The sequence below is a fragment of the Salvelinus alpinus genome, chromosome 37, assembly GCF_045679555.1.
Source record: "Salvelinus alpinus chromosome 37, SLU_Salpinus.1, whole genome shotgun sequence".
Taxonomy (NCBI): Eukaryota; Metazoa; Chordata; class Actinopteri; order Salmoniformes; family Salmonidae; genus Salvelinus; species Salvelinus alpinus.
This window is the reverse complement of record NC_092122.1, coordinates 6165001-6191100: the sequence shown is the minus strand read 5'-3', so window position 1 is coordinate 6191100 and position 26100 is coordinate 6165001. Positions and strand designations below refer to the sequence as shown.

At 44.4% G+C, this 26100-nt stretch overlaps 2 protein-coding genes across 5 annotated transcripts; one reads left to right on the top strand and one right to left on the bottom strand.

Annotated features, from left to right (window-relative positions):
- The first annotated feature begins 950 nt into the window (after window positions 1–950).
- Window positions 951–6459, top strand: coa6 (cytochrome c oxidase assembly factor 6). Of its 4 annotated transcripts, none has more exons than XM_071386556.1 (4): window positions 1001–1144; window positions 1755–1822; window positions 5374–5539; window positions 5788–6459. In XM_071386556.1, exons 3-4 carry the CDS (start codon window positions 5396–5398, stop codon window positions 5887–5889), a joined length of 246 nt encoding a protein of 81 aa, XP_071242657.1. In that variant the 5' UTR covers window positions 1001–1144; window positions 1755–1822; window positions 5374–5395; the 3' UTR covers window positions 5890–6459. The 4 variants fall into 4 exon arrangements, with proteins under 4 accessions (XP_071242654.1, XP_071242657.1, XP_071242655.1 ...); XM_071386554.1 differs by having other exon boundaries at window positions 1738–1822; XM_071386557.1 differs by having other exon boundaries at window positions 1648–1822.
- slc13a4 (solute carrier family 13 member 4) lies at window positions 5383–25236 on the bottom strand. Its single transcript, XM_071386552.1, has 15 exons — window positions 24585–25236; window positions 21569–21697; window positions 18442–18578; window positions 18143–18324; window positions 17989–18043; window positions 17835–17868; window positions 17642–17737; window positions 14383–14567; window positions 10869–10988; window positions 10653–10754; window positions 10409–10510; window positions 10000–10234; window positions 8966–9127; window positions 8464–8601; window positions 5383–7832 (listed from the first exon to the last, which is right to left on the bottom strand). Exons 1-15 carry the CDS (start codon window positions 24705–24707, stop codon window positions 7695–7697), a joined length of 1938 nt encoding a protein of 645 aa, XP_071242653.1. The 5' UTR covers window positions 24708–25236; the 3' UTR covers window positions 5383–7694.
- Between the last annotated feature and the right edge of the window lie 864 nt (window positions 25237–26100).

Here is a 26100-nt window from a genome sequence, read left to right as displayed (position 1 = left end):
CGTGGGCGACCGTTGTTGATGTGTGCAGAGGGTCCCTGGTTCGCGGCCGTGTCGGGGCGAGGGGACGGTTTAAAGTTATACTGTTACATTGATGCTGTTGACCCGGATCACTGGTTGCTGCGGAAAAGGAGGAGGTTGAAAGGGGGGTGAGTGTAACGGATGTGAAATGGCTAGCTAGTTAGCGGGTACGCGCTAGTAGCGTTTCAATCAGTTACGTCACTTGCTCTGAAACCTATTAGTAGTGTTGCCCCTTGCTCTGCAAGGGCCGCGGCTTTTGTGGAGCGATGGGTAACGACGCTTCGTGGGCGACTGTTGTTGATGTGTGCAGAGGGTCCCTGGTTCGCGCCCGTGTCGGGGCGAGGGGACGGTACTAAAGTTATACTGTTACACACGGTTGTAGCGGAACGCAGAGGGAATTTGAAGAAGACTTTTAAAGTGAATTGCTTTGCCACAGTTGTAGCAGAATGCAGAGGGAATTTGAAGAAGACTTTTAAAAGTGTTTTATAATTAAATATTATTTGTCTCCCTCCTTGCTTGTTGTATCACATGAGAAACTTACATTTTGTCAAACCTGTTTCTGTGAGAACATGAGATTACTGTGTGAAGTGTGCCACCTAGCGGCATCTCAATGCACTCCCCCAAAATGAGGGGAAAAACATAGAGATAGATAGAGGACTCATCTTTGAATGTATTTATATTTATTAGGGATCATGAGGTTGGAGTAATAAAATGTTAAACTGCTTAAGACATGCGCTGGAATCTAGGTTGTGCCTTTAGATTTCGAGACAATTAGCAACTAAGGAATAATTGTTAATTTCTCTCAATTACTTCTCAAACCCCGGCATGGCCTATTTTGTCTGTTTCGCGACATTCCCGGAAGTCTCTCGATGTTGTGCCTCTGGGTTTCGAAACTCTGTGATAACATAGCCTTTTGGCTACCAGAGGCCTCTGTCATTCTCTATGGTGAAAAAAAAAAAAAAACTTTTACGTCACTGAGATGCGACGGAAGTCCTTACTCCACAAGCAGCTGTCCTTGAATGCACTGGGGAAACATGTTACACAACTAAAAATTACATCAATTAAATGCTCTTTTGGCATTATTGAACAAACTATTCATACCGGAGTAGTGATATAAACATTCATGGTGAGTTGTCAAGATTATAACGTGGGCGCATTAGCTAGCTAGCTTGATAATAGTTTGGGTTGGGTTTGGAAACAGATTAGCTAGCTAGCTAGCTAGCTTTAGTCAGCTAGTAAGGCACAATCTGTAAGGTTGGAGCTTGATTCTCGAGGAATAAAACTTGTAAATCAGCTAGCTGAAAGCCTCTCCTTACCTATGTCGGAGGCTGTAGAATATGAGGGCTGCAGGATAAAAGGGATATGTGTGCGTTGGTTTTTGCGTCACTGATTATAATAGAGCTCGCCAGCTTGTAGTCTGAACAAAAATACACGCAACAATTACAAATATTTTACTGAGTTACAGTTCATATAAGGGAATCAGTAAATTGAAATTAATTCAATAGGCCGCAATCTAACGATTTCACATGACCGGGAATACAGATAAGCATCAGTTGAAAAAAGATAGGGGCGTGGATCAGAAAACCAGTCCGTATCTGATGTGACAACCATTTGATTTGCCTCATGCAGCGTGAAACATCTCCTTCACGTAGAGTTGATCAGGCTGTTGATTATGGCCTGGGGAATGTTGTCCCACTCCTCTTCAATGTCTGTGTTAAGTTGCTGGATATTGGCAGGAACTGGAACACGCTGTCTACACGTCGATCCAGAGAATCCCAAACGCACTCGGTGGGTGACATGTCTGGTGAGTATGCGGGCCATGGAAGAACTGGGACATTTTCAGCTTCCAGGAATTGTGTACAGATCCTTGCGTCATGGGGCCGTGCATTATCATGCTGAAACATGAGGCGATGGTAGCAGATGAATAGCACGACAATGGGCCTCAGGATCTCATCACGGTATCTCTGTGCATTCAAATTGCCATCTAAAATGCAATTGTGTTTGTTGTCTGTAGCTTATGCCTGCCCATACCATAACCCCACCACCATCATGGGGCACTCTGAACAAACCGCTCGCCCACACAACGCCATACACGTGGGCTGTGGTTGTGAGGCCGCTTGGACATGCAGCCAAATTCTCAAAAATTATGTTTGAGGCAGCTTATGCTAGATAAATTAACATTCAATTCTCTGGCAACAGCTCTGGTGGACATTAATGTAGTCAACATGCCAATTGCCAGCTCCCTCAACTTGTGACATTGTGTTGTGTGACAAAACTGCACATTTTGTGGCCTTTTATTCTCCCCAGCACAAGGTGCACATGTGTAATGATCGTGCTGTTTAATGAGATTTTTGATATCCCACACCTGTCACGTGGATGGATTATCTTGGCAGTGGAGAAATGCTCACTAACAGGGAGGGAACCCTACATCATAGAAAATACAACAAAAAAACATAAATCCTACAGTCACAGTAAGAATCACATCCCTAAACAGTCTCAGGTGGCAGTGAGGACGGAGCATTCATCGACAGGGTGCCTCTGCTGTAAAATCCCCGAGTCACAAAGAAACACTCATCCGCACTCACAACGAAGACTCTTTTTTTCCTCTGATTTCCTCTCTGTGTGCGCTTTGCTGTTGATAACCAATGAAATACATGCTACAAAGTCCACCTTCTTCAGATGCAACAGGTCAGGATCCCTCTGTTGACAAAGAATATTATCTGGCGTCTCTACTCCTACTGACATTAGTTCTTCAACTTTACTCTTTTCTTCCACTCTTCTCAACGCCTCTGGAGAGTCGACATGCTGGACAGCCCTTATTCTAGACACTTCCGTCTCCTTGAGCCGAACAGGACACTACATAAATTCGGGTGCATGTTCACCACCACAATTGCAGCATTTTGGGTCAGCTGGCATACGATATCCCTCCCGTCTACGTACACTTGACATAGGACCAAATCATTTGCATTTGTCACACAATTTGAAGACAATCATGGTACCAATAAGACATGCTAACCTCTCACCATTACAATAATGGGATGTTAGCATTTTTGGAGTGTATGGTACTTGTGAGTCTGTAATTTTCTCACTCATCATCATTCACAATTCATTCAGGATTATCCGTGATGGTGACATCCACATTAATGTAGAAGTGTTTAGAAACATATTATACTCTTATTTACAATAAAAGTGAATACAAAATGACACAATACATGATTTACCATTCATTTCTATTGGGTACAAAATCTGAAATACAGCCAAAACAAACAGCATATTTATCCAACAATTTCGTAGTGTCACATTCTTGATGTAATCATTGCGTGCTATGAATATGGGAACAAATACTAAACTTTTGACTGCTTTAATACACATAAGTGAATTTTTTCTAATACTTTTGCTCACCTAAAATGGAGGGGACTATGTACAAAAAGTGCTGTAAATGATATGTATGGAAAGGCTCTGAAATTTAAAGCTGACATTCTGCACTTTAACCTCAGTCATTGTTTTATTTCAAATCCAAACTTTTGGAGTACAGAGCCAAAAGAAGAAAAATGCTTCAGTGTCTAAATAATTATGAAACCGATTCCTTGAACCGATTATTTTCAAATCACACACAGAAGTAGTTATGAGGATAATTGAGTTGCTAATGGAAGCCTGCAGTACCCAGGATGGCCTTCAATTTGAGTTTCTCTTTGAGAGTGGGCAGCACTGAGTGACAAAGCAAAATTTCATAATGACAAATACTTCTTTACATGAGTATTCAGACCCTTTGCTATGAGACTCAAAATTGAGCTGAGATGCATCCTGTTTCTATTGATCATCATTGATGTTTCTACAACTTGATTGGAGTCAACCTGTGGTAAATTAATTTGATTTGACATTATTTGGAAAAGCACACACCTGTCTATATAAAGGTCCCACAGTTGAGAGTGCATGTCAGAGCAAAAACCAAGCCATGAGATCGAAGGAATTGTCCGTAGAGCTCCGAGACAGGATTGTGTCGAGGCACAGATCTGGGGAGGGGTACCAAAACATTTCTGCAGCATTGAAGATCCCCAAGAACACAGTGGCCTCCATCATTGTTCAATGGAAGAAGTTTGGAATCACCAAGACTCTTCCTAGAGCTGGCCGCAAGGCCAAACTGAGCAATCAGGGGAGAAGGGCAGGGAGGTGACCAAGAACCTGATGGTCACTCTGACAGAGCTCTAAAGTTCCTCTGTGGAGATGGGCGAACCTTCCAGAAGGACAACCATCTCTGCAGCACTCCACCAATCAGGCCTTTATGGTAGAGTGGCCAGACGGAAGCCTCCCAAGTGGCGCAGCGGTCTAAGACACTGCATCTCAGTGCTAGAGGCGTCACTACAGACCCTGGTTCGATCCCTGCCTGTATCACAACCGGCCGTGATCGGGAGTCCGGTATGGCGGCACACAATTGGCCCAGCGTCGTCTGGGTTAGCCACTCCTCAGTAAAAGGCACATGACAGCCTGCTAAAGGACTCTGACCATGAGAAACAAGATTCTCTGGTCTGATGAAACCAAGTTTGAACTCTGTAGCCTGAATTCCAAGAGTCGCGTCTGGAGGAAACCTCTGCACCATCCCTACAGTGAAGCATGGTGGTGGCAGCATTATGCTGTGGGATGTTTTTCAGCAGCAGGGACTGAGACTAGTCAGGATCAAGGGAAAGATGAACGGAGCAAAGTACGGAGAGATCTTTGATGAAAACCTGCTCCAGAGTGCTCAGGACCTCAGACTGGGGTGAAGGTTCACTTTCCAACAGGACAATGACCCTAAGCACACAGCCAAGACAACGCAGGAGTGGCTTTGGGACAAGTCTCTGAATGTCCTTGAGTGGCCCATCCAGAGCCTGGACTTGAATCCGATCGAACCTGAGACCTGACAATAGCTGTGGGAGAATGGGATGGGAGAATGGGAGAAACTCCCCAAATACAGGTGTGCCAAGCTTGTCATACCTTATGAAGACTCGAGGCTGTAATCGCTGCCAAAGATGCTTCAACAAAGTACTGAGTGAAGGGTCTGAATACTTATGTAAATGTGATATTTCAGTTTTACATTTTTTTATACAGTTCTAAGCTTGTTTTTGCTTTGTCATTGTGGGGTATTGTGTATAGATTGATGAGGAAAATAAACTATTTAATCCATTTTAGAATAAGGCTGTAACGTAACAAGATGTGGAAAAAGTCAAGGCTTCTGAATACTTTCCGAATGCACTGTAGAGGGGTGATTATATTTCCCCATCTCTGACCTTACCAAACAAAGTGGCAGGGTCAGGCTGTTGAAATTGCAGATTGTGCCATGTGGTTGACTGAACCTGTTTTTTCCTCTCGTTGTTTTAGTAAATTTCCCCCTAGCCCAGCGATGTCAGCCCCTAACTCGAACCAGAGAAAAGCATGCTGGGGCGCTAGGGACGAGCTGTGGAAGTGCCTTGATGATAACCAGGACAATGCCGCCTCCTGTGAGAAGTTCCAGAAGGAGTTTGAGGCGAGCTGTCCTGCTCAGTGGGTGAGTCTCCCTGTCTGGTCTCAGTCTAGCGGTAACCTACCTGTTACTCTGTTGAATATGACAGACTGTCTCGGAGCTAGCCAGAGAGGGAGGCTAGATCTAGAATGTTTGTATATAAAGCCCTGCTTCTATTCATGGTGGTCGAATTCCCTTATTACTTGCTCTGATGTAGCTACATTAGTAAACTCACTGGGGTCACCAAGCCTGGTCCTGCTCAAATACATCCTATCTCACATTGATCCTGACAGGTGAAATACTTCAGCAAGAGGAGGGACTTCTTGAAGTATAAGGAGAAGATGCAGACGGAGGGCTTTGAGCCTGCTGACGGGCCTAAAGAGTCACAGTCCTAGCCAGTAGCCACTGGTCAGAAGACTGAGAGGAGGGCTTCCAGGGGCCTCCTGGTTGAGGATGGACAGCAGTGGACTGTCACTGGACACTAGAGCACAATCCCGCTATGCCTCCCAGTGACGACAGCTGCTGGAGGTCAGTGACCTCACACCTGGACACGCCGGGGTAGATGTCACCTACGGGCCGCGGTCAGATTCTCAAGCTTCTCCCCAAGTGTGCACTTAACTTGGGCACTCCTTGTGACCATACCTACGTCACACAGGGATAGGTGTGTGGTGACGTAACCACGGCGAGTGCTGTCAACGTCGCTGACATGGTTCTACAGGCTTTCTCTGTGTCTCTCTACTCTCTCAATACAACATCAAGTGGTTGTATGTGGTGTGACGATGCTTTTATTTGACATAATATCAACTGAACAAATCAACTGCTCCGTAACGGACAGTCTAACCACCGAATCATTTCTAATTCATGCTATTGTCAAAGATGGATGCAGATATTCTTTATTTACGAATAGACCGTGACAGTATGTGTGTGTGTGATTTGTCGCGTTCAATAAAGATGAGTCACGAGTTCATTGTTATTTCATAACATTGGTTTCATTTCCATGTGTCTAGGCCTATTCTGAGTGAGTTGAATACGAGTGGAACGACTACGTTAGTGTCATTCATGAATGTCACACTTCATTGGATTGGTTTGACACGAGGCACATCCTTTTATATTACAAGTTGGCGTGTATTTACAAAGGTTCTAGAGGCGTCTTCTAAAACCACAACGTACGAACTTGTGCAACTTTGAATCAATCGTAAACAGAGATGTAGGATTTAGATTGCTTAAACGTGCATACATTCTGTGTAGGCCTACATTCTCATGACGACAGTGAATAAAGTACAGAAAAGGCACACAATTACATTTCAATTGGTTCAAAAAAATATAAAGCATTTTATACAAGTCATGGTCTACAATTATGTACACTTTGCTCTGTAGTCATAGCGACAGACAGCTCTCGTGATTTGGCTGTTGATTGGAGAGGCACTTTACTCTGCAGTTTTCTCTGGTTTCTATTATCTGTCTTGACACCTTATTCTCTATGTCTCTGGTCAATAGTAGTGCACTATATAGGGTATTTCAGCACACTAACAGTAGGGACACAGTATGTAACACCATGACGATTGTATACTACTGTAAATCTAGAGTAGGATTCTAATTAGCGATGCCATATGCATAGAATACTGTTTTTGTGGTTATTGTGCTAGCTAAACCTTTAGGAATTTTATGTGTGACATACAGTATGCTGTGTCTCGTCATGTGATTCAATGTTTTTTTGATGGGCTATATGGGGTGGAGAGATTAGAACATCTATAAAAAGTAACATTTACAGCAACATACAGTAATATGGAGTAAAAGGCAATATGATCCATTGACTCGAGTCGGAGTCTATTCCATGCTACTTTGGCTGCGTTTACACAGGCAACCCAATTCAGATATTTTGTGCAATTATTGGCAAAATATCTGATCTTGATTGGTCAAAATACCAATTAGTGGTAAAAAAAAAAAAAAAACTGAATTGGGCCGCCTATGAAAATGCAGCCTCTGCGTCTCCTCCCTTGTGGTGCTTCTTCCACTCAGTCTTCCCCAACCTGCACGATTCTCAGACGTTACCAGCCCGGCTGAAGGAATAAGCCTCAGTCCCTTTCAATTTGGCATTTACAGTAAAAGAGACGGCGAGTGTCTCTGTTTAGAGACGTCTTCTGCATTCTTCCGCTCTCTCTCTCTCCGTGACTGACTGCACTCTCACGCCCCCGCGTGGTTATAAGCTGCCAGTGACGTTCCTGTCGATGGCCCATTCTGGGAACTCAGTCAGGTTGAAGAGGGGCACGCCCCAGGTCGTTATGGCCAGCATCACCACTAGAACACCAATCAGATTCACCCCAAAACCTGCCTTCACCTGAGACAGACAACAACACAAGGTAAGAAAGATGTACTTGTTCTCTCACTCATCATTGAAGAGCTACAGTATGTGCCTTAGCCTCGGCGTTCTATTTAAGGCCCTGTGTTTTCTGCAATTATGTGACTTAGCAAGTCCTCTTATTTCTCATGTCTTCTTTATTCTATATATTTTTTATTAGTTAAACTATTTTGATATTGATTACGGCACTGTTAGGTAGAGCTTGCAGATGAAGCACTTCAATGTACTTGAGTATGTGATGATAAAACTTGCATTTATCCAGAAATGAGAATTACACCAAAAAATGAAATCAATTGTCTGAGGATGGTGCTGCACCACCTGACATGAAAAGAAAACGCAGACAGTTTGATGAAAAAGCTGTAAATAAAAAGGCTCAAATCCAGGCATGTCACATGATTGCGCAGAACACAGGGCTCTAGTTATAGTGACTGATTGCTGGTCATTAGAAGGTATTACGACTATTAAATAAATCCGTTATAATCTTGTATAATAGGACTGTTACATACAAACTTGCTGAATTGCGCGTTATTGCAATAACGGCCTTTGATTCTGCTTGGCGCTGTGCCGTCCCAGTGGGGTTGGTGCTTATGTGTTTGTGTTTGTGTCTCACCATGTCACTGATCTGCACGTGTCCGTAACTGAACACTATGGCGTTGGGGGGGTTCCCGACGGGCAGCATGACCCCAAATGACACACACATGGTGGCGGGGATGAGTGTGTGGAGAGGGTTGATCTGCAGGGTCTCCGACTGAGGGAGGGAGAGGACAGAGGTCACATAACTGAGTGTCAGGCAAAGGAACAGGGTGTCTCGGGAGTGTTTTCAATAACATTGACAGTGCCACAGAGAGAGGAGGCGAGCAGATGGTTGTGTTGATGTTGAGAGAAGAGAGTAGAAGTGTGTAGGCTATTTGAGGACACTGAGAATCGAGCTGAGAAATTGAAGGATGGGGCTTCGGATCTTCTTCACGGGCTCTCAGGGATAGAGGGGATAGTTAGGAAAGAGAGAATAGACAACGACTGTGGTTCTCTCTAGAGCAGAGAGTGTGCTTCTTACCAGAGACGATCCAGAGGAAAGGTAGAGAAGATTGACAGAGAATGACTGTTATTCTTACCAGAGCAGAGAGGATAGGTAGGAACACGGTGAGAGTGGCGGGGTTGCTGGCGAACTCTGTAACCGCGGAGACGAGCAGGCAGGCCAGCAGCGTGACCATCCACGGGGGGAGACCACTCATCGGCTCCAGCTGTCTGCCGATCCACACACTCAGCCCTGACACCTGAACACACACACACAATGACCAGACACACATACACACAACACGATCAGACACACACCACGCTGAATGTATGTAATGTAGATTGTGACGCAACTTAATAGCTCATACAGTAACGTGTATACAGTATATACTGTAACCCGCATTGGGGCGGCAGGTAGCCTAGTGGTTAGAGCGTTGGGCCAGTAACCGAAAGGTTGCTAGATCGAATCCCCGAGCTGACAAGGTAAAAATCAGTCGTTCTGCCCCTGAACAAGGCAGTCAACCCACTGTTCCTAGGCCATCGCTCAAAATCAGAATTTGTTCTTAACTGACTTGCCTAGTTAAATAAAAAATAAAATAAAAAGTTTAATGTGTACCACATCTAAAGAACTTGTCATTTCTAAAAGGATGTATTTGGGTGTTTTTGGAGCCTTTGTTTATGTTTTTACAGGGCCCCCATACTACACAACGAGAATTAGGAAGTGATTTGCTGTTTGGGGTAAGTTTCTCAAAAACGTGAAATAACAAAAAAAGTGTCTGGAACCTTATAAAACATCCCATTTACATAGAGATTTGGTTGTAAAACCTTTTCAAATCGGGACCCAAATGAGACATCGACCGTCCTCCCGTGACCCAAATCCTCCTCTATTGACCCAAATTAGGATGAAATAGTGTGTGATTATAGATGTACTCGCGACCCACCTCTCACATGCCCAGGGCCCACTTTGGGTTCCGAACTATCGTTGAAGAAACCCTGGTATAGTGTATATAGCCTAGTATCCATATTAAAGCTCCTGTATGTTACCTTGCAGCATGAACTTGGCCGTTTGAGATGATTTTCATCCTAAGCAATCTGCCCTGTTGTTTGTACAGTATACTGTATAACCTGGTACCTTGCAGCCAGCAGCCAAGGCGTAGCCCCCTCCCACAAGGATGACGATCTCCCAGGGCATGAGATTCTGGAAGTCCTTCCAGGTGATCATGGGGGCCATGGGGTCTGGGTCTCTTTCTGCGGAGCCGTCCCCTGCGGGGGTTCTGGGGGCCCGAGAGAAGGGCCGGCGGGCCGGGATGAGGAAGAGCAGGAAGCCCAGTAGCACAGAGACAGTGGCGTCGGTCCTGTATCCTTTCCTGCGGAAACAAAACACAACATTTAACAACGGCGTTTAATTTTTTTTTTAACCTTCCTTAGTCAACGATAGTCTCAATGAGATCGACTGCATTTGAAATGGCGCCCTATTCCGTTAATAGTGCGCCATTTCCCCCCCCCTTTTGATAGTACACTACAAAATGGTGGCTACGTACTTCTCGAACAGCGACGTCCACCCGGGTACGAAGCCTGGTTCTCTGGTGAACCACAGCAGAGTCATCAGGACGAAGAACACTCCTGTCACCACCTCTGGGTAGCTACAGCCCAGAGGAAACAACGCACAGGTCAGTTTTATTGTTTTCCTTCAGCTTTTGTACCGTCAATTAGTCCTCAAACATGGTTGGTTGTACAGCTAGTTTCTTGTCCCAGCTGTAACTAGCAAACGAGTCTAAAAATCACCTGATGGGCCCGAGCTTTATGTACTCGTCGTGGATCTTCCTCTCTGACAGCATCTCTCTCCTCGTCTTACGTTTTTTACTCAACGAGCATGTCTCCCTGAAACTGGACACACAACAACACGGTTAGGTTAATATCACGGAGATGCCTGCACAACGTGTGTGTGTGTGTTCCTGTGTGCGTGTCGTCCTCCATTTCGCATGCACGCGAGGTGCTTACTTGCAGCCGAGGAAGAGGAAGTGCAGCCAGACCCAGGTCAGCAGCAGCATGATGATCGCGATGGGGAAACTGAAGATGAACCAGGTCCCAAAGTTGATCACCTTCGCATCCGGGTAGCGACTGCAAGGGGGAGAGAGAGACTAGTTAGTGATGGGAGGAGATACAGAGAGCATGGTTAACGTTGAACCAATTGCATCTCACAATCGGTAAGGGTATTGTCCTCATAGTATAACACCAGCAATCTCGCCAAGAGGTTCAGAATCTGACCTTTTGGTGTCATGTCTATGGTGATGGACTACTAGTTGCAGGTTAATCTCTCGTGGACAGACCAAATGGATGCGACGACTAAAGAGCAACAGTTGTTCCGGTGTTTTCTGCCACTGGTTATTTAGATGTATCAGGGTTGGGTTAAGGTTGTGCTTAAAATGTGGGCTTGGATTTCAAGCAAAGATTTCGAGCAGAACATTTTTGGAAGTGGAGTGGCTTTGGTTTAGAGTTTCCTTTTTGGGGGGGTGGAGACTTCACTAGTCTCGTTAGTATCTTATCTCATACATCTCCCCCAGAACCCAATGGAGCATCTGATGGAATCTGATGGAAATTGTAGTTCTGGGTTTGAAGACCCACTAGGGCTACCCTCAGTATAACAAGTCATTACAGACTCAAGGAGGGGCCACTACTACAACCTTAGAACCAGCAGAAACTAACCATCAACCCTTTTCTTTTGATCATGATCAGAACAGGACATCTGCAGGTCATTGACCACACAATGGATACGTTCAGGTCTATTTTCTGCCTCTATGGGCTATGTGGAAGGATATCTAGTAGTTGTCAATAGTGGGCAGTGATATGGTGATATCTCTGTTTGCTGAAAAACGAGCTGACTCGCTGCTTCTTCTTCGTATACTTGCTCTGCTGTTCGATATCTGCCCCCCCCCCCCCCCTCCTCCACACTGTCTGCAGTCAAGGGTTATTGAGGGCTTTCATTCATTTTTCCATGTGGAAGTACCGGCCAAGGTCCTGTTTACACACACACAGTCAGATGGACTCGTAGATATCAATTTTATGTCTCTGTGTGCAGACATAAAAATGGTATTCATGAGTACATCTGACTCTGGGGAAGTAGATAAAGGGCTTAATTTCCAAAATCCTGAAGTATCCCAAAATCCTGAAGTATCCCGAAAATCCTGAAGTATCCCAAAATCCTGAAGTATCCCAAAATCCTGAAGTATCCCAAAATCCTGAAGTATCCCAAAATCCTGAAGTAATGACTATTGATGTTGAGGGAATCTTTTGGAGTCTGGTCTCATTGCATATTAGGTGTAAGGCAGAATATATTGAGTATCATTAATTATTTGTATTACCACATTTGACTATCAATATAATATAATACTAATAATACTAAATAATACAAAATCATTTTGCAGACTATTGACTGCTTTGACAAAATCTGCATACCGGTGTTTAAGAGGATGGGTCTGGTCTGGTGTTGTTGTGAACATTACTCTCTGTTGGAACTCTCTGTTCCCGCAGTAGCAGGATAAAAATGCCTACAGGGTTAGGTTTCACTAGTGTGGACCTGTTATAGCTACTCAGACAATAAATCGTCTTTTGGGGGATCACCAGCAAACCCACTGACCCACAGAGCTGTCCTTTACCAATCTGGGCCCCAGTTTGACAGAGCTACACATGAAGAAGTTACTAATTACTGACTCACATATTTTACTTGCGCTGGGAAGGGAGGGAAGGAGGGGGATAGACAGGGTGAGAAGTAAGTCTGATATTTACAGTCAGAGTTACTTTTACATGAAAAGAGTCCATTTTTCCTGGCTTAGCCTAGCTGGTTTATTAAAGTGCCCAGGAAATCGGCTTTGTGGGATTGTTGAGAGGGTTTACACCAATCCTTCAATCCATCAATCCCAGGCCTCTTTGTCCTTTTGTTTCCTATGGACCCTGACACCCTCTGTCACTGAGTTAAACATGACATGTATCATTCTATGTTCCCTCTAAACTGCGCTGGTGACGCGCACTTCCTCCAGGCCTGCGGCACAGAAGAAATGCCATGTGGAGGAGGGACACAAGAGATTAAAATTCGCCGAATTTGCATGATTAGTTTGAGCTATATAGATCAACGTTTTTTTCTATGATCGAATCAACATTTCAATTAGGACCGTTTCAATGCAACAAACCAAAACAAATCTAACTTTGCAAGATTGAGTGTGTGATTTTGTTGTAGGCAGAGCCAGAGTGCAACCGAGTAGAATTCTATTGGCGGGGGTAGCCCACTAGCGGTCTTCAGATCAGTTCAGATCAGAGCCCGCCAGTGTGCACATTTGTTGATATTCTTTGCTAGTTAGCGAGTTATTATGCCAGTTATAGATAAGTATAGGTCAGCAATGGGGAGTTACTGCTTCCTACAAGAGCACAAAACGTGTAAGCTACATTTCAAGCGGTCTTTAAAAAGCCATTCACGTAAAAAGCTTATGTCTTAATTAAAGGGGCAGTGTTTCATTTTGAGACAGGCTTGAATATGCAAATAAGCCAATAGGCAGATGGGTAGCCGACATTGTCTAATTCTCGGGTAATAATAAATCATTTTATTTTGTAAAGGGGGTTCTTGCATCATACAACACAATACAGTGCAATTTACAGTTAGCTATTTGGCCCATGGTGTTACAGACCAAGTAAAAAATCATTAATTAATGTCAAGCCCTTCATAATGTAATTTTTTTCTCCAAAAGTTTCATGTAATGTATGCCTGCATTCAACACCACATATAGGCTACTATAGGCTATATCATCGAAATCAAAAGCTATTTCCATGTGAAAATGTTATGTTATGAAAATGTTAAAATGCTACATTATGCTCAAATAGCCACAATAGCCTATTGGCTACTGTCTAAAACTGTAAGGGTACAGCCTCAGTGTTCACTGTAAACGCGTGCCAGAAGTTGCACAAAATTCTCACAATGTTCACGTTTCCACTCACAAGACCTAAACTTTGCTCAGTGCTCCCACAAATTAGAGGGAACATTGGTATAATTCATCTATTCAACTATCTTTATCCATTTAAGTTTCACTGAGACAGAAATGACAGATTGTTATTTGGATGATAGTGACAGGGCATGGGGTATTAGTCAGGTATTGTATCTATTAGCGAGCAATGTGTGGTACTGTATTTTGTTGATATTAATAGACCATGTGTGACCAGTGTGAACTGGCTAGCTAGTTAGAGGTGCACACTGGTAGCGTTTCAATTGGTCATTTGCTCGGAGACTTTGAACGTTTTTCCCCCTTTGCTCTGCAAGGGCCGTGGCTTTTGTGGCGCGATAGGGAACGATGCTTCGTGGGTGCCTGTTTTCGATATGTTCAGAGGGTCTCTGGTTCGAGCCCAGATTTGCAACACTGTTACACATGGGATATTTGTCTGATAGTGTATTGATAGGCCATGAGGTATTTACCGGGTATTGTACCTATTGAACTGCATTCAATGCAGTGTATGGTAATGGTAAGCTTACTTGTTGAACTGTTCGGCGAAGATAAGGTTGGTGGAGGTGCCGGTGATGGTGATGAGGCCTCCGATGGTGGCTGCGTACGTGATGCTGAGAGACAGACATTTACAGATCATATGATCTCTCTTGGTGGGGTAGCGAGAGTCCTTGCTCTCCTTCTCCTTCTTCGGCTCTGGGATGCTGATCGCTGTCTGGAACAGAGAGAGGAGCAAGTATAGTGAGTCATTGTTTGTGGGGGGAAAAAAACATATACAGTGGGGAGAACAAGTATTTGATACACTGCCGATTTTGCAGGTTTTCCTACTTACAAAGCATGTAGAGGTCTGTAATTTTTATCATAGGTACACTTCAACTGTGAGAGATGGAATCTAAAACAAAAATCCAGAAAATCACATTGTATGATTTTTAAATAATTAATTTGCATTTTATTGCATGACATAAGTATTTGATCACCTACCAACCAGTAAGAATTCCGGCTCTCACAGACCTGTTAGTTTTTCTTTAAGAAGCCCTCCTGTTCTCCACTCATTACCTGTATTAACTGCACCTGTTTGAACTCGTTACCTGTATAAAAGACACCTGTCCACACACTCAATCAAACAGATTCCAACCTCTCCACAATGGCCAAGACCAGAGAGCTGTGTAAGGACATCAGGGATAAAATTGTAGACCTGCACAAGGCTGGGATGGGCTACAGGACAATAGGCAAGCAGCTTGGTGAGAAGGAAACAACTGTTGGCGCAATTATTAGAAAATGGAAGAAGTTCAAGATGACGGTCAATCACCCTCGGTCTGGGGCTCCATGCAAGATTTCACCTCTTGGGGCATCAATGATCATGAGGAAGGTGAGGGATCAGCCCAGAACTACACGGCAGGACCTGGTCAATGACCTGAAGAGAGCTGGGACCACAGTCTCAAAGAAAACCATTAGTAACACACTACGCCGTCATGGATTAAAATCCTGCAGCGCACGCAAGGTCCCCCTGCTCAAGCCAGCGCATGTCCAGGCCTGTCTGAAGTTTGCCAATGACCATCTGGATGATCCAGAGGAGGAATGGGAGAAGGTCATGTGGTCTGATGAGACAAAAATAGAGCTTTTTGGTCTAACTCCACTCGCCGTGTTTGGAGGAAGAAGAAGTATGAGTACAACCCCAAGAACACCATCCCAACCGTGAAGCATGGAGGTGGAAACATCATTCTTTGGGGATGCTTTTCTGCAAAGGGGACAGGACGACTGCACCGTATTGAGGGGAGGATGGATGGGGCCATGTATCGCGAGATCTTGGCCAACAACCTCCTTCCCTCAGTAAGAGCATTGAAGATGGGTCGTGGCTGGGTCTTCCAGCATGACAACGACACGAAGCACAAAGCCATGGCAACTAAGGAGTGGCTCCGTAAGAAGCATCTCAAGGTCCTGGAGTGGCCTAGCCAGTCTCCAGACCTGAACCCAATAGAAAATCTTTGGAGGGAGCTGAACGTCCGTATTGCCCAGCGACAGCCCCGAAACCTGAAGGATCTGGAGAAGATCTGTAGGGAGGAGTGGGCCAAAATCCCTGCTGCAGTGTGTGCAAACCTAGTCAAGAACTACAGGAAACGTATGATCTCTGTAATTGCAAACAAAGGTTTCTGTACCAAATATTAAGTTCTGCTTTTCTGATGTATCAAATACTTATGTCATGCAATAAAATGCAAATTAATTACTTAAAAATCATACAATGTGATTTTCTGGATTTTTGTTTTAGATTCCGTCTCTCATAGTTGAAGTGTACCTATGATAAAAATTACAGACCTCTACATGCTTTGTAAGTAGGAAAACCTGCAAAATCGGCAGTGTATCAAATACTTGTTCTCCCCACTGTACATGTATATACACATATTTTGTACACAATAAAGAAAATAAATGACGGGTCAACATCTAAATATAGCTCCCAGCGTTGGTCAAAGCTCAGAACGCTTATATTCTTGATCTGACTGAGTTTTCATTGAGCCTGCTTCTTTGCGAACGAGTGGAATCATGAACAGTGGTTTGTTAGTTATGGTCGCATGCGTCCTCTGGATTTGCTTCCTGGATTTGCCTTTTTTTTAGGAGCACATTGACCACTCTCTCAAAACGACTAACTCCGCCCTCTCGCGGCACAGACTGAGGGCCTGAGACGTGAAACAAACTACCCCAGCTCGGAGTCGGCTCACGAGAGAAGTAGGGAAAACTGTAGACGCTGCTGACAGTGTGTTTGCGAGACGCCGGTCAAAAGGCTGTTTTAAAATGGTCCCGCGACTCCTGCAGTGTCTACAGACATCCCCAAAGAAACAAAAACCGACTTTCTGAGAATGAGTGCACAACTGGTAGTCGCTTATAGATATGTATAGCTTTGTAGATCAGTGGAGGCTGGTGAGGGGAGGACGGCTCATAATGATGTCTGGAACGGAGCGAATGGAATGGAATCAAACACCATGTGATAGTGGAGTTGTTTTATGTGATAACATTACACTAATTCCACTCCAGCCATTACCACCAGCCCGTCCTACCCAATTAAGGTGCCACCAACCTCCTGTGATGTAGATAAGTCAGTCAGGTGGCTAGCTGCAAGCAGAGACTTCTATTGCATTGAAGGGCTTTGGCTAGTATTAATGAACCATTGCTATTTGGGGTCCTTGGTATGTCCATACCCTAAACCTAATCCCCAATCCTAACCTTAACCAAAACCCCTATCTAACCCTAACCTTAACCATTTTAAATGCCAACTTCAATTTGGTACGGGCGTCCCAAGAATACTAAGTTCTCATAAAAACGTTGCTTTACAGAGAGTAGGCTCCTAAAACAGTGTGGCTGTTGATCATTTCTTTCCTTTCAGGGGTATAACATTACAAATGTGTTTGTAGATTGATTGAGGTGAATTAACCTACAGCAGCCAAGGTGATCATGTCTGGGGTCATTTTTGCTGTTTTCCAAATAGCAATAAATGTAACTTTTAAAAAAATATTGGGAGGGGGGTTATTTATTTGTATATATTGTATTTGACCTTTATTAAACTAGGCAAGTCAGTTAAGAACAAATTCTTATTTACAATGACGGCCTAGGAACAGTGGGTTAACTGCCTTGTTCAGGGGCAGAAGGACAGATTTCTACCTTGTCAGCTCGGGGATTCGATCTAGCAACCTTTCTGTTACTGGCCCAACACTCTAACCACTAAGACCTGCCTTTCCGAGCTTCACTAAAACTCAAACCCTGGTTATGCCTCTGTGTGTAGTGAGTGTGTCTACTGACCGATGGCAGGTGTCCGTTGGTCTGCTTTAGGGACAACTGGCCCAGACTGGCCTTACTGGCCTTCCTACCAGTCCCGTTAGTCTCCACAGTCGGAAACTGAGAGAACGAAACACACAATGGAGAATTAACGTTGAAGTAAAAGAATGAAACTACAGATATTCTTACACAGGTTTACAAAGGTATATGTTCTCACCTCAGTCAGAGTGCAGAGCTCCTGCTTCACGCAGCTGTGGATAAAACAGAACACGTTCAAAAGTATAACACTGGAGTTGTTTTCATGATGTGGACTGCAAGACTGCATTGTATGTGATTCTTCAGTGATTGTCTCAAAGCTCCTCAGGTCTTACCTGTCTCTGCGATACAGACGCTCGAGTTGGTTCTTTTCTAGATTCTCTTCCTTGTCTGCAACGGAGCAAAACAAAACCATTTAACGATTACAGTTATGTACAATTTACCATGTCACTGAGATGTTTACTGCAGGCAGTGAGGGGGCAGCCATACCGCTGAGGCAGTCGTCCTCGGTGGCCTCGACGGTTTCGGAGTCTTCCTGGGTGTCGGCCACGCCGGTGCTGATGAGCTGCTGCAGGACGGCCTCAGCGATGGGCATCACCATGGCAGTAGTGGAGGTGTTACTGAGCCACATGGACAGGAAGACCGTACAGCACATGAAACCCAGCACCAACCTGTGAATACACACAGGAGAGAGAAGTTGAGGGTGTGTGAGTGTGTAATTGATTTATATATGCTTGTGTGTGCGCGTGTGTGCACGCACATGTGTGTTATGGTAGCTGCGTACTTACATGCCAGGCTTGGCTCCAGCAATCATGACCATGCGTAAAGCGATGCGTTTGTGGAGGTTCCATTTCTCTATGGAGGCCGCCAGACAGATCACCCCCATCAGCAGCAGAGTGGTGTCCTTACAGTACTCTGCAGCTACCTGTACCGAAGACAACCACACAGTATTTATAGCACTCTATACGTACATATACACTCAATCCTTACATGTGGCTCGCACGAACACACACCTGGATTCATTAAAAAAAAATCCTGTATTTGCAGTCGTTGTCGCCCCCCCCCCCCCCCCCCCCACTAATCTGAGCTGTTTATGTCATGGTCACTAGTCAGTATATTGTTGTATACCACCACAGGTCATGACCTCTAACTACAGAGAACTGACCTCTTGTGATTATTGGAACTAGACTAGATATTCCTAACCATCGTGACTTCTGTCCAGTTCTCATTTTTAATCAGAACCGGTTGAGTTCTGAGAAGAACATACTGTACTCCAGGATGGGCTCAGATGGATCAGTTGGATCAACACGTCTGAGCTTTGCTCCTTTCCAAACATTTGCAATTGGAGGCATACGAACTAAAAATGTGACCCAGAAATCATAGCACGGCACGAGAGTTGGCAGGGGGAAGGTTTTACACGTAACACCTTCTTGTTTGTGCCAGGTTAAAACTGAGGTAAAGCAATCCCATTGGCGAGGCAAGGTGAGGTGTGAGAGAGCGGCACTAAGTACAGTACACAAGTCTAGTCATCAGAGCAAAGAGTTGCAGAAAAACGTGGATATTTACCAAACATGATTACAATAGCTTATAATAACACTAACAGCCTTCTTTGGCAGGTTTTGTCCATGCGATCAGATCACATGAGCAACTAAGTGGTTATTTTTTATGTAACACTGATATAGTGAGGAGAGGGAACCATTAATTGTGGTCATTGGGACCACTTGGGGTTGGTTTAATGACAGACCATTTCCTGTCCAGCAGGGGTTAATGGGTTACTCTGATCAGTACACGAGGCCATCATCTCGGTGATAAGTGTTTCACTGGAGACGACCAGAGAGGTTCTGACGACCATGCTTCCTGTATTATATCAGACGTTAGCACACAGACACCTCGTGATAACTGATGATCTGATCATGTCAGGTTATCAGAACGAGTGAGTCACTCACATGTTTACATGGGTCTGTGACATCATGACCGTCTCTTCACATAACAAGAGAGGAGGATGGTGAATTTACGGTATAGGTGAAAGGTCAGACTAAGGATAATGAATGAAGGATCACTTTTAAGACTTCGTGAAGCCTTTAGAAACACTTTAGAAGGTGCTGAACAAGGACATCGTCTGTGGTTGTTAGTTCACCCATGAGGCTACAGTTAGCGAGTTAGCGAGTGTAAACCAGGTGTCAACAACAATGCAGAGTTTTTTTTTGTTTCCTCAGAATGGGATTGGGTCAACCTACTTCCCTTTCAGTCATCACAGAGGCATTACAAAGCAATGGGACAGGACTTCTCAGGTTCTTCCTAGAAAGCATCCATCCATATGCAACACATCCACGCATGTAACTGTGTGTGTTTGTCCTAGATTTTTATTTAATTTATTTTTATTTCTAATCCCATCCCTGCAGGAGGCCTTTTGCCTTTTGGTAGGCCGTCATTGTAAATAAGAATTTGTTCTTAACTGACTTGCCTAGTTAAATAAAAAATAAAAACATTTAAGTTAATTCGGCCATAGTGGGAGTCAGGTGCTCAGATTACCGTATTTACAGTTGAACAAGAATTATGAGAAAAGGAATATTTTTGGTTTGAATGTACATTTGTGTGTTTGTACACTGAACAAAAATAAAATAAATGCAAGATGTAAAGTATTGGTCCCATGTTTCATGAGCTGAAATAAAAGATCCCAGAAATGTTCCATATGCACAAAATGCTTAAATGTGTTTACATCCCTGTTGGTGAACATTTCTCCTTTGCCAAGATAATCAATCTACCTGACAGGTGTTGCAAATTAAGAAGCTGATTAAACAGCATGATCATTACACAGGTGCACTTTGTGCTGGGGACAATAAAAGGCCACTATAAACTGTGCAGTTTTGTCACACAGAACAGTGCCACAGATGTCTCAAGTTTTGAGGGAGCGTGCAATTGTCGTGCTGACTGCAGGAATGTCCACCAGAGCTGTTGCCAGATAATTTAATGTTAATTTCTCTACCATAAACCGAGAGAATTTGTCAGTACGTCCAAGCGGCCTCTCAAACGCCGACCATGTGTATGATGTTGTGTGGGCGAGCGGTTTGCTGATGTCAATGTTGTCAACAGAGTGCCCCATCGTGGTGGTGAGGATATGGTATGGGCAGGCATATGCTAGGGCAATGAACACAACTGCATTTTATCGATGGCAATTTGAATGCAGAGGGATATTCTGACGAGATCCGGAGGCCCATTGTCGTGCCATTCATCCGCCGCCATCACCTCGTGTTTCAGCATGATAATGCACAGCCCCATGTTGCAAGGATCTGTGCACAATTCCTGGAAGCTGAAAATGTCCCAGTTCTTCCATGGCCTGCATACTCACCAGACATGTCACCCATTGAGCATGTTTGGGATGCTCGGGATCAACGCGTATGACAGCCGTGATCCAGTTCCCGCCAATATACAGGAACTTCACACAGCCATTGAAGAGGAGTGGGACAACATTCCACAGGACACAATCAACAGCCTGATCAACTCTATGCAAAGGAGACGTGACGCACTGCATGAGGCAAATGGTGGTCACACCAGATACTGACTGGTTTTCTGATCCACGCCCCTACTTTTTTTTTTGAAGGTATCTGTGACCAAGTCATGTGAAATCCATAGATTAGGGCCTAATGAATATATTTTGAATGACTGACTTCCTTATATGAACTGTAACTCAGTAAAACATTTGGAATTGTTGCATGTTGCTTGTTCTGTTTATGTTTTTGTTCAATGTATGTGTGTGTGTGTGTGTGTGTGTGTGTGTGTGTGTGTGTGTGTGTGTGTGTGTGTGTGTGTGTGTGTGTGTGTGTGTGTGTGCGCGCGCACACGCGCTCCTGGTCCTCAGTGCCCTTAGCAGAGAGCGGGAGAAAGAGAGAGGAGAGTGAGTGATACTTTACTGACCTCGCTGGACTTGAGCACTCCGAACAGTGGGTATAGGAAGGCTGGTACGAGGGCCGCAGCTCCCAGGGGTACAGCCTCTGACACCCAGTACACTGCTGTCACTATCAACACGTACGCACAACAGGCCTCCTACAGGGGACAGAGACACGTGGGGTGAGACATAGGGAAGAGACAAGGGATTGGGCTTTTGTGCAACAATGCAGTTTGCCAAGGGCTAAACCTCATACATTTATGCCTGTATTCTAACGTTTCTTACTGTCAATGCTAAACTTTCTGTGAATTTCTGGTCAAACAAACACATTGCTAGGTTCCACATATTGTCAGGGTTCATTTGTCTGAGTTTATTCCACTAGGGTTTATTGGAGTGCAATAATACTGTTCCCTGAAAGAAAGTGATTTCGATTTTTCATTTGATTTATTAGGATCCCCGTTACCCGACACCAATGGGGACAGCTAGCCTTACTGGGATCTGACACATAACGAAAAATACATCACAGGCAAAAGACTTTACAATTGACATACATTTAAAAACATTAACATGTAGCGCGTGTGTGTGCATCTATCAGTTCCAAAGTTATCCAGAGACCGAACCGCCGTGTTCGTTATTCACATTTCAACACCATTTATTTGCCATGGAAACAATGGAGAATGTGCTCAGTTTGTGAAAGAGCCAATCCAAATTCCAATCTAACAGTTTAATCAAAATGGGATTTGTTAAGTCATTCATTCAAATGTACCTGTTTAACCTTTTTGCTTTCCGGAAACTTGAGGCGGCTTCCCGTCAAAAACAGATGAGTAAGATTTTAAGACACTGAGCTCGTCGAGTCAATGAATATCTTTGACCTTCTCCATTAGTGAGCTGTGCATATCTATCTCACCACATTGAAGGATCCTTTGTTACCCTAGGTATAGGTAGAGGGGTAACGCACAGTACTCCCACGGGACCAACAGTGGTGGTCACATTGTACATTAAACCAGCGGTAGCTTATCATGCATAAGTGAGGAAGCCTTGGAAATCTCCCTTCCCATAATATGTGGCATACAGGTGATGTGTCAGGCACTTGTCTGACTAGCGTATCGTGTAACTCCCGGTTGAGTAGAGGTTGTCTAGCCAGCGAGGTGAGGGGTCTGGCAATATACCAGCTATACATACACACACACCGTTGGACTGTCCAGCAATGCACACACACACACACACACACACTGGTAGGGTAACCGCTCATTGAAAACAATATTAAATATTGTTGTGTATCACACAGAGACTATTTGGCCTCTCCATGGTACCTTTGAGGCAGCAGCCACCAACCCTGGCCACTAACACCTGCCTGGGCATGTTCTCCACATGTGCCCTACTGGACATGCCCAGTCCTGACCACACCGCCCCAGGTGGGAACACAACACCCCCTTTCAGTGTCCCCAGGTGATCTGACTGTCTCCCAGTAGTTAGTGTTTGTCAGATACGGGATGTGAAGTCAGATCTCGGTCATTCAGGTGACTGGGGACAGAGACAATCAGTGATCCTGAGAGATTATTGATCAGAGGTTGTCACACAGTGGAGAACTGCCATGCAATGGATGGACTTTCAATGAATCAATAAACTCACTCAGAATCTAATCCTTTTTTCAGTTTCATCAGAGAACTGGGTTATTGAGGCGATCATGGGGTATCTCTTATTTACTTAAAGAGTTTCATTTGGTTAGATAGTAGGGAAATATGTTTCTAAATGGTCAATTGCTCAATTTGTTTCTCCAATGTGTCATGTGTATGGATGGACTGTGTGATATTTCACTGCAATGAGCAAGCAGTTGTCAAGAGGTCAAAGGTGACTCAGCAGACAGTTTCTATCCACATCTGGAGGTTGCATGGTCACTTCGCCTTTCAGACCATGACTCAACATGACCCTTAAGTGAATGACGAGATCAATGAAAGAAGATGGCTTTTCAGGCATTCGTGTTATCTCTTCATCAAGGCCAAATGCTTTTATAAAGATAATTCATCTGGATAACCGTTCATCAGTGTTGACAGTGAGATTTCTTTCAGATGACTACAGCAAGACTGGATTCACTCATTAGTTCAATTCAGCCCTTATCTTCCTCTGGAGAAACAGCGATGATTAAAAGGAAACACTGTTTGCATTCCCTCATATGATGATCTCTACTGATAATCTCTGAACACAGTTAGGTCAGTTAATCTACTCATTAGACATGATTTGCTCCTGACTCAAACCCCAAGGAGCTGAGTTCATCCTACTTTCAGAGATAAGGAGGATCCCTTGCCTGAGACCAGGGCCGGGATTCATAAAGCGTCTCCGACTAGGAGTGCTGTTCTAGGATCAGTTTAGCGATTTAGATCATAATGAATAAGTACCCTGAAGACTAGGCTTTAGTTCAGTGGGCTAACACAGTCCCGGAGTAAAAACTCCGGGTTTGAACCCAGAAAGGCATATTACTACAACTCTCTCAGGCTGACACAGGAAAACAGAGTATGACAGGTTCTGTAGCTGCAGCTGACCACATGCTCCCTTGTTCTATCCCTCTCTGAACTTGACAAATTCTGTAATTGGTGAGAGGGCATTCTGGAACCGCAGGTGGTTCCACGCAAACAGAACGACCAGATCCGTCCCCACATAGCTGAGCTGAGTTATATAACCTAATAGCTTGGCACAGATTCCTTTTCTCCCTGCCGCCTGTGGTGCCAACCGCTGTACAACAATGCACCCTACTGTGAAGTGTAAACACGCGGAATGTTGCACTTTACGCACAGACGCCGATTGCGTAAAAAATGCGTAAAACAAGTCTCCATTAGTAAAGCATTATTGGAATATGAGGTAAATCGAAATATTTGCACTGTGGTTATGTATTATGACTAAATATAATCATAAAGACACTGATAGCTGTTCTCACCCCCAATTTTATTCTGCTTCATGTACGCTAACTCGGAAGAACAAAGCAGATAGCCTACCCATGCGCAATATTAGTCATGCTAGTGATATGATATGATGAAGTCGGGTACTCACGCTGGTGGGGTGGATGAGGGGCAGCGGCAGCAGCGACAGCGGGATCAGCACCACCAGGATCAGCTTGCGTGCTCTCCATAGCTTCTTGATAAGGTCCATCCTTGCCACGGCCTCCAGCCTCATCGGGGAGTGCTCGCCTGTGTTCGGTCTCAGCGCAGAGAAGCTGGCTTGTTTGTCCCTTTTAACGTTTTTTTTGGCGTGACATGAAGTCTTAATGAAAGTTAAATAAAAATCCCTTTAAATGTCTCCTTCTGGAGTGAAAACTGGAGTTTCTATTTGCAGTTGGTTGGTCCTCGCAGGTTCTGCTTGTTTGGTTCTGGTGGCGATGTACTGCAGTCTGCAGCGCACAGTCCTGAAATAACTGCTCTTTGTACAATCTCACCTCCGTACTTGACCTGCAGGCAACCCCCCCCACCTCTGAGTTCAGCTAGGAGGTCTAAAAGGGCATCAAATAGTTTCCTGGCTTCTTTTTCAATACTATTCTTATCTCAATACCAGATAAGGTATCTTATGCAGGGCTCCCTTGCAAAAGAGACCTTGATCTCAATGGGACTCCCTGCTCAAATAAAGGTTAAATAAAATATTGTAAAATGCTGATGTTTGAGATAGACCAGGCGGCACAACTGTATATAGGCTACTGTGAGTGCAAAAAAAAATTATATATAAAGAGATTCTCAGCACCAAGACTTTTCATAACTTGTCACATTTATGACCCCCAGTATGCTAATTTCCTCAACCTCATCCTTCACCCCGCCTCACTGGTCTCTAAGCCAATCAGCTTTTAGTAATGACTTGTCATGAGTTTGCAGCATGGTGTGCAGAAGAGGTAGGTCTGATGATGTTTTAGTGCGTCGAATGTGTAATAATATTATAGTCATGTACCATTGGTAACATTGGTAACCCTAACCCTAACATTTGCTACACGTACAATTTACACTGACGCCCTTTATTATTCATTTATCTTGGTTGTTTTGCACTGGCTCTATGCACACTCACTAGACTCTACCCACACACTCACTAGACTCTACCCACACACTCACTAGACTCTACCCACACACTCACTAGACTCTACCCACACGCTCACTAGACTCTACCCACACACTCACTAGACTCTACCCACACGCTCACTAGACTCTACCCACACGCTCACTAGACTCTACCCACACACTCACTAGACTCTACCCACACACTCACTAGACTCTACCCACACACTCACTAGACTCTACCCACACACTCACTAGACTCTACCCACACACTCACTAGACTCTACCCACACACTCACTAGACTCTACCCACACACTCACTAGACTCTACCCACACACTCACTAGACTCTACCCACACACTCACTAGACTCTACCCACACGCTCACTAGACTCTACCCACACACTCACTAGACTCTACCCACACACTCACTAGACTCTACCCACACGCTCACTAGACTCTACCCACACGCTCACTAGACTCTACCCACACACTCACTAGACTCTACCCACACACTCACTAGACTCTACCCAC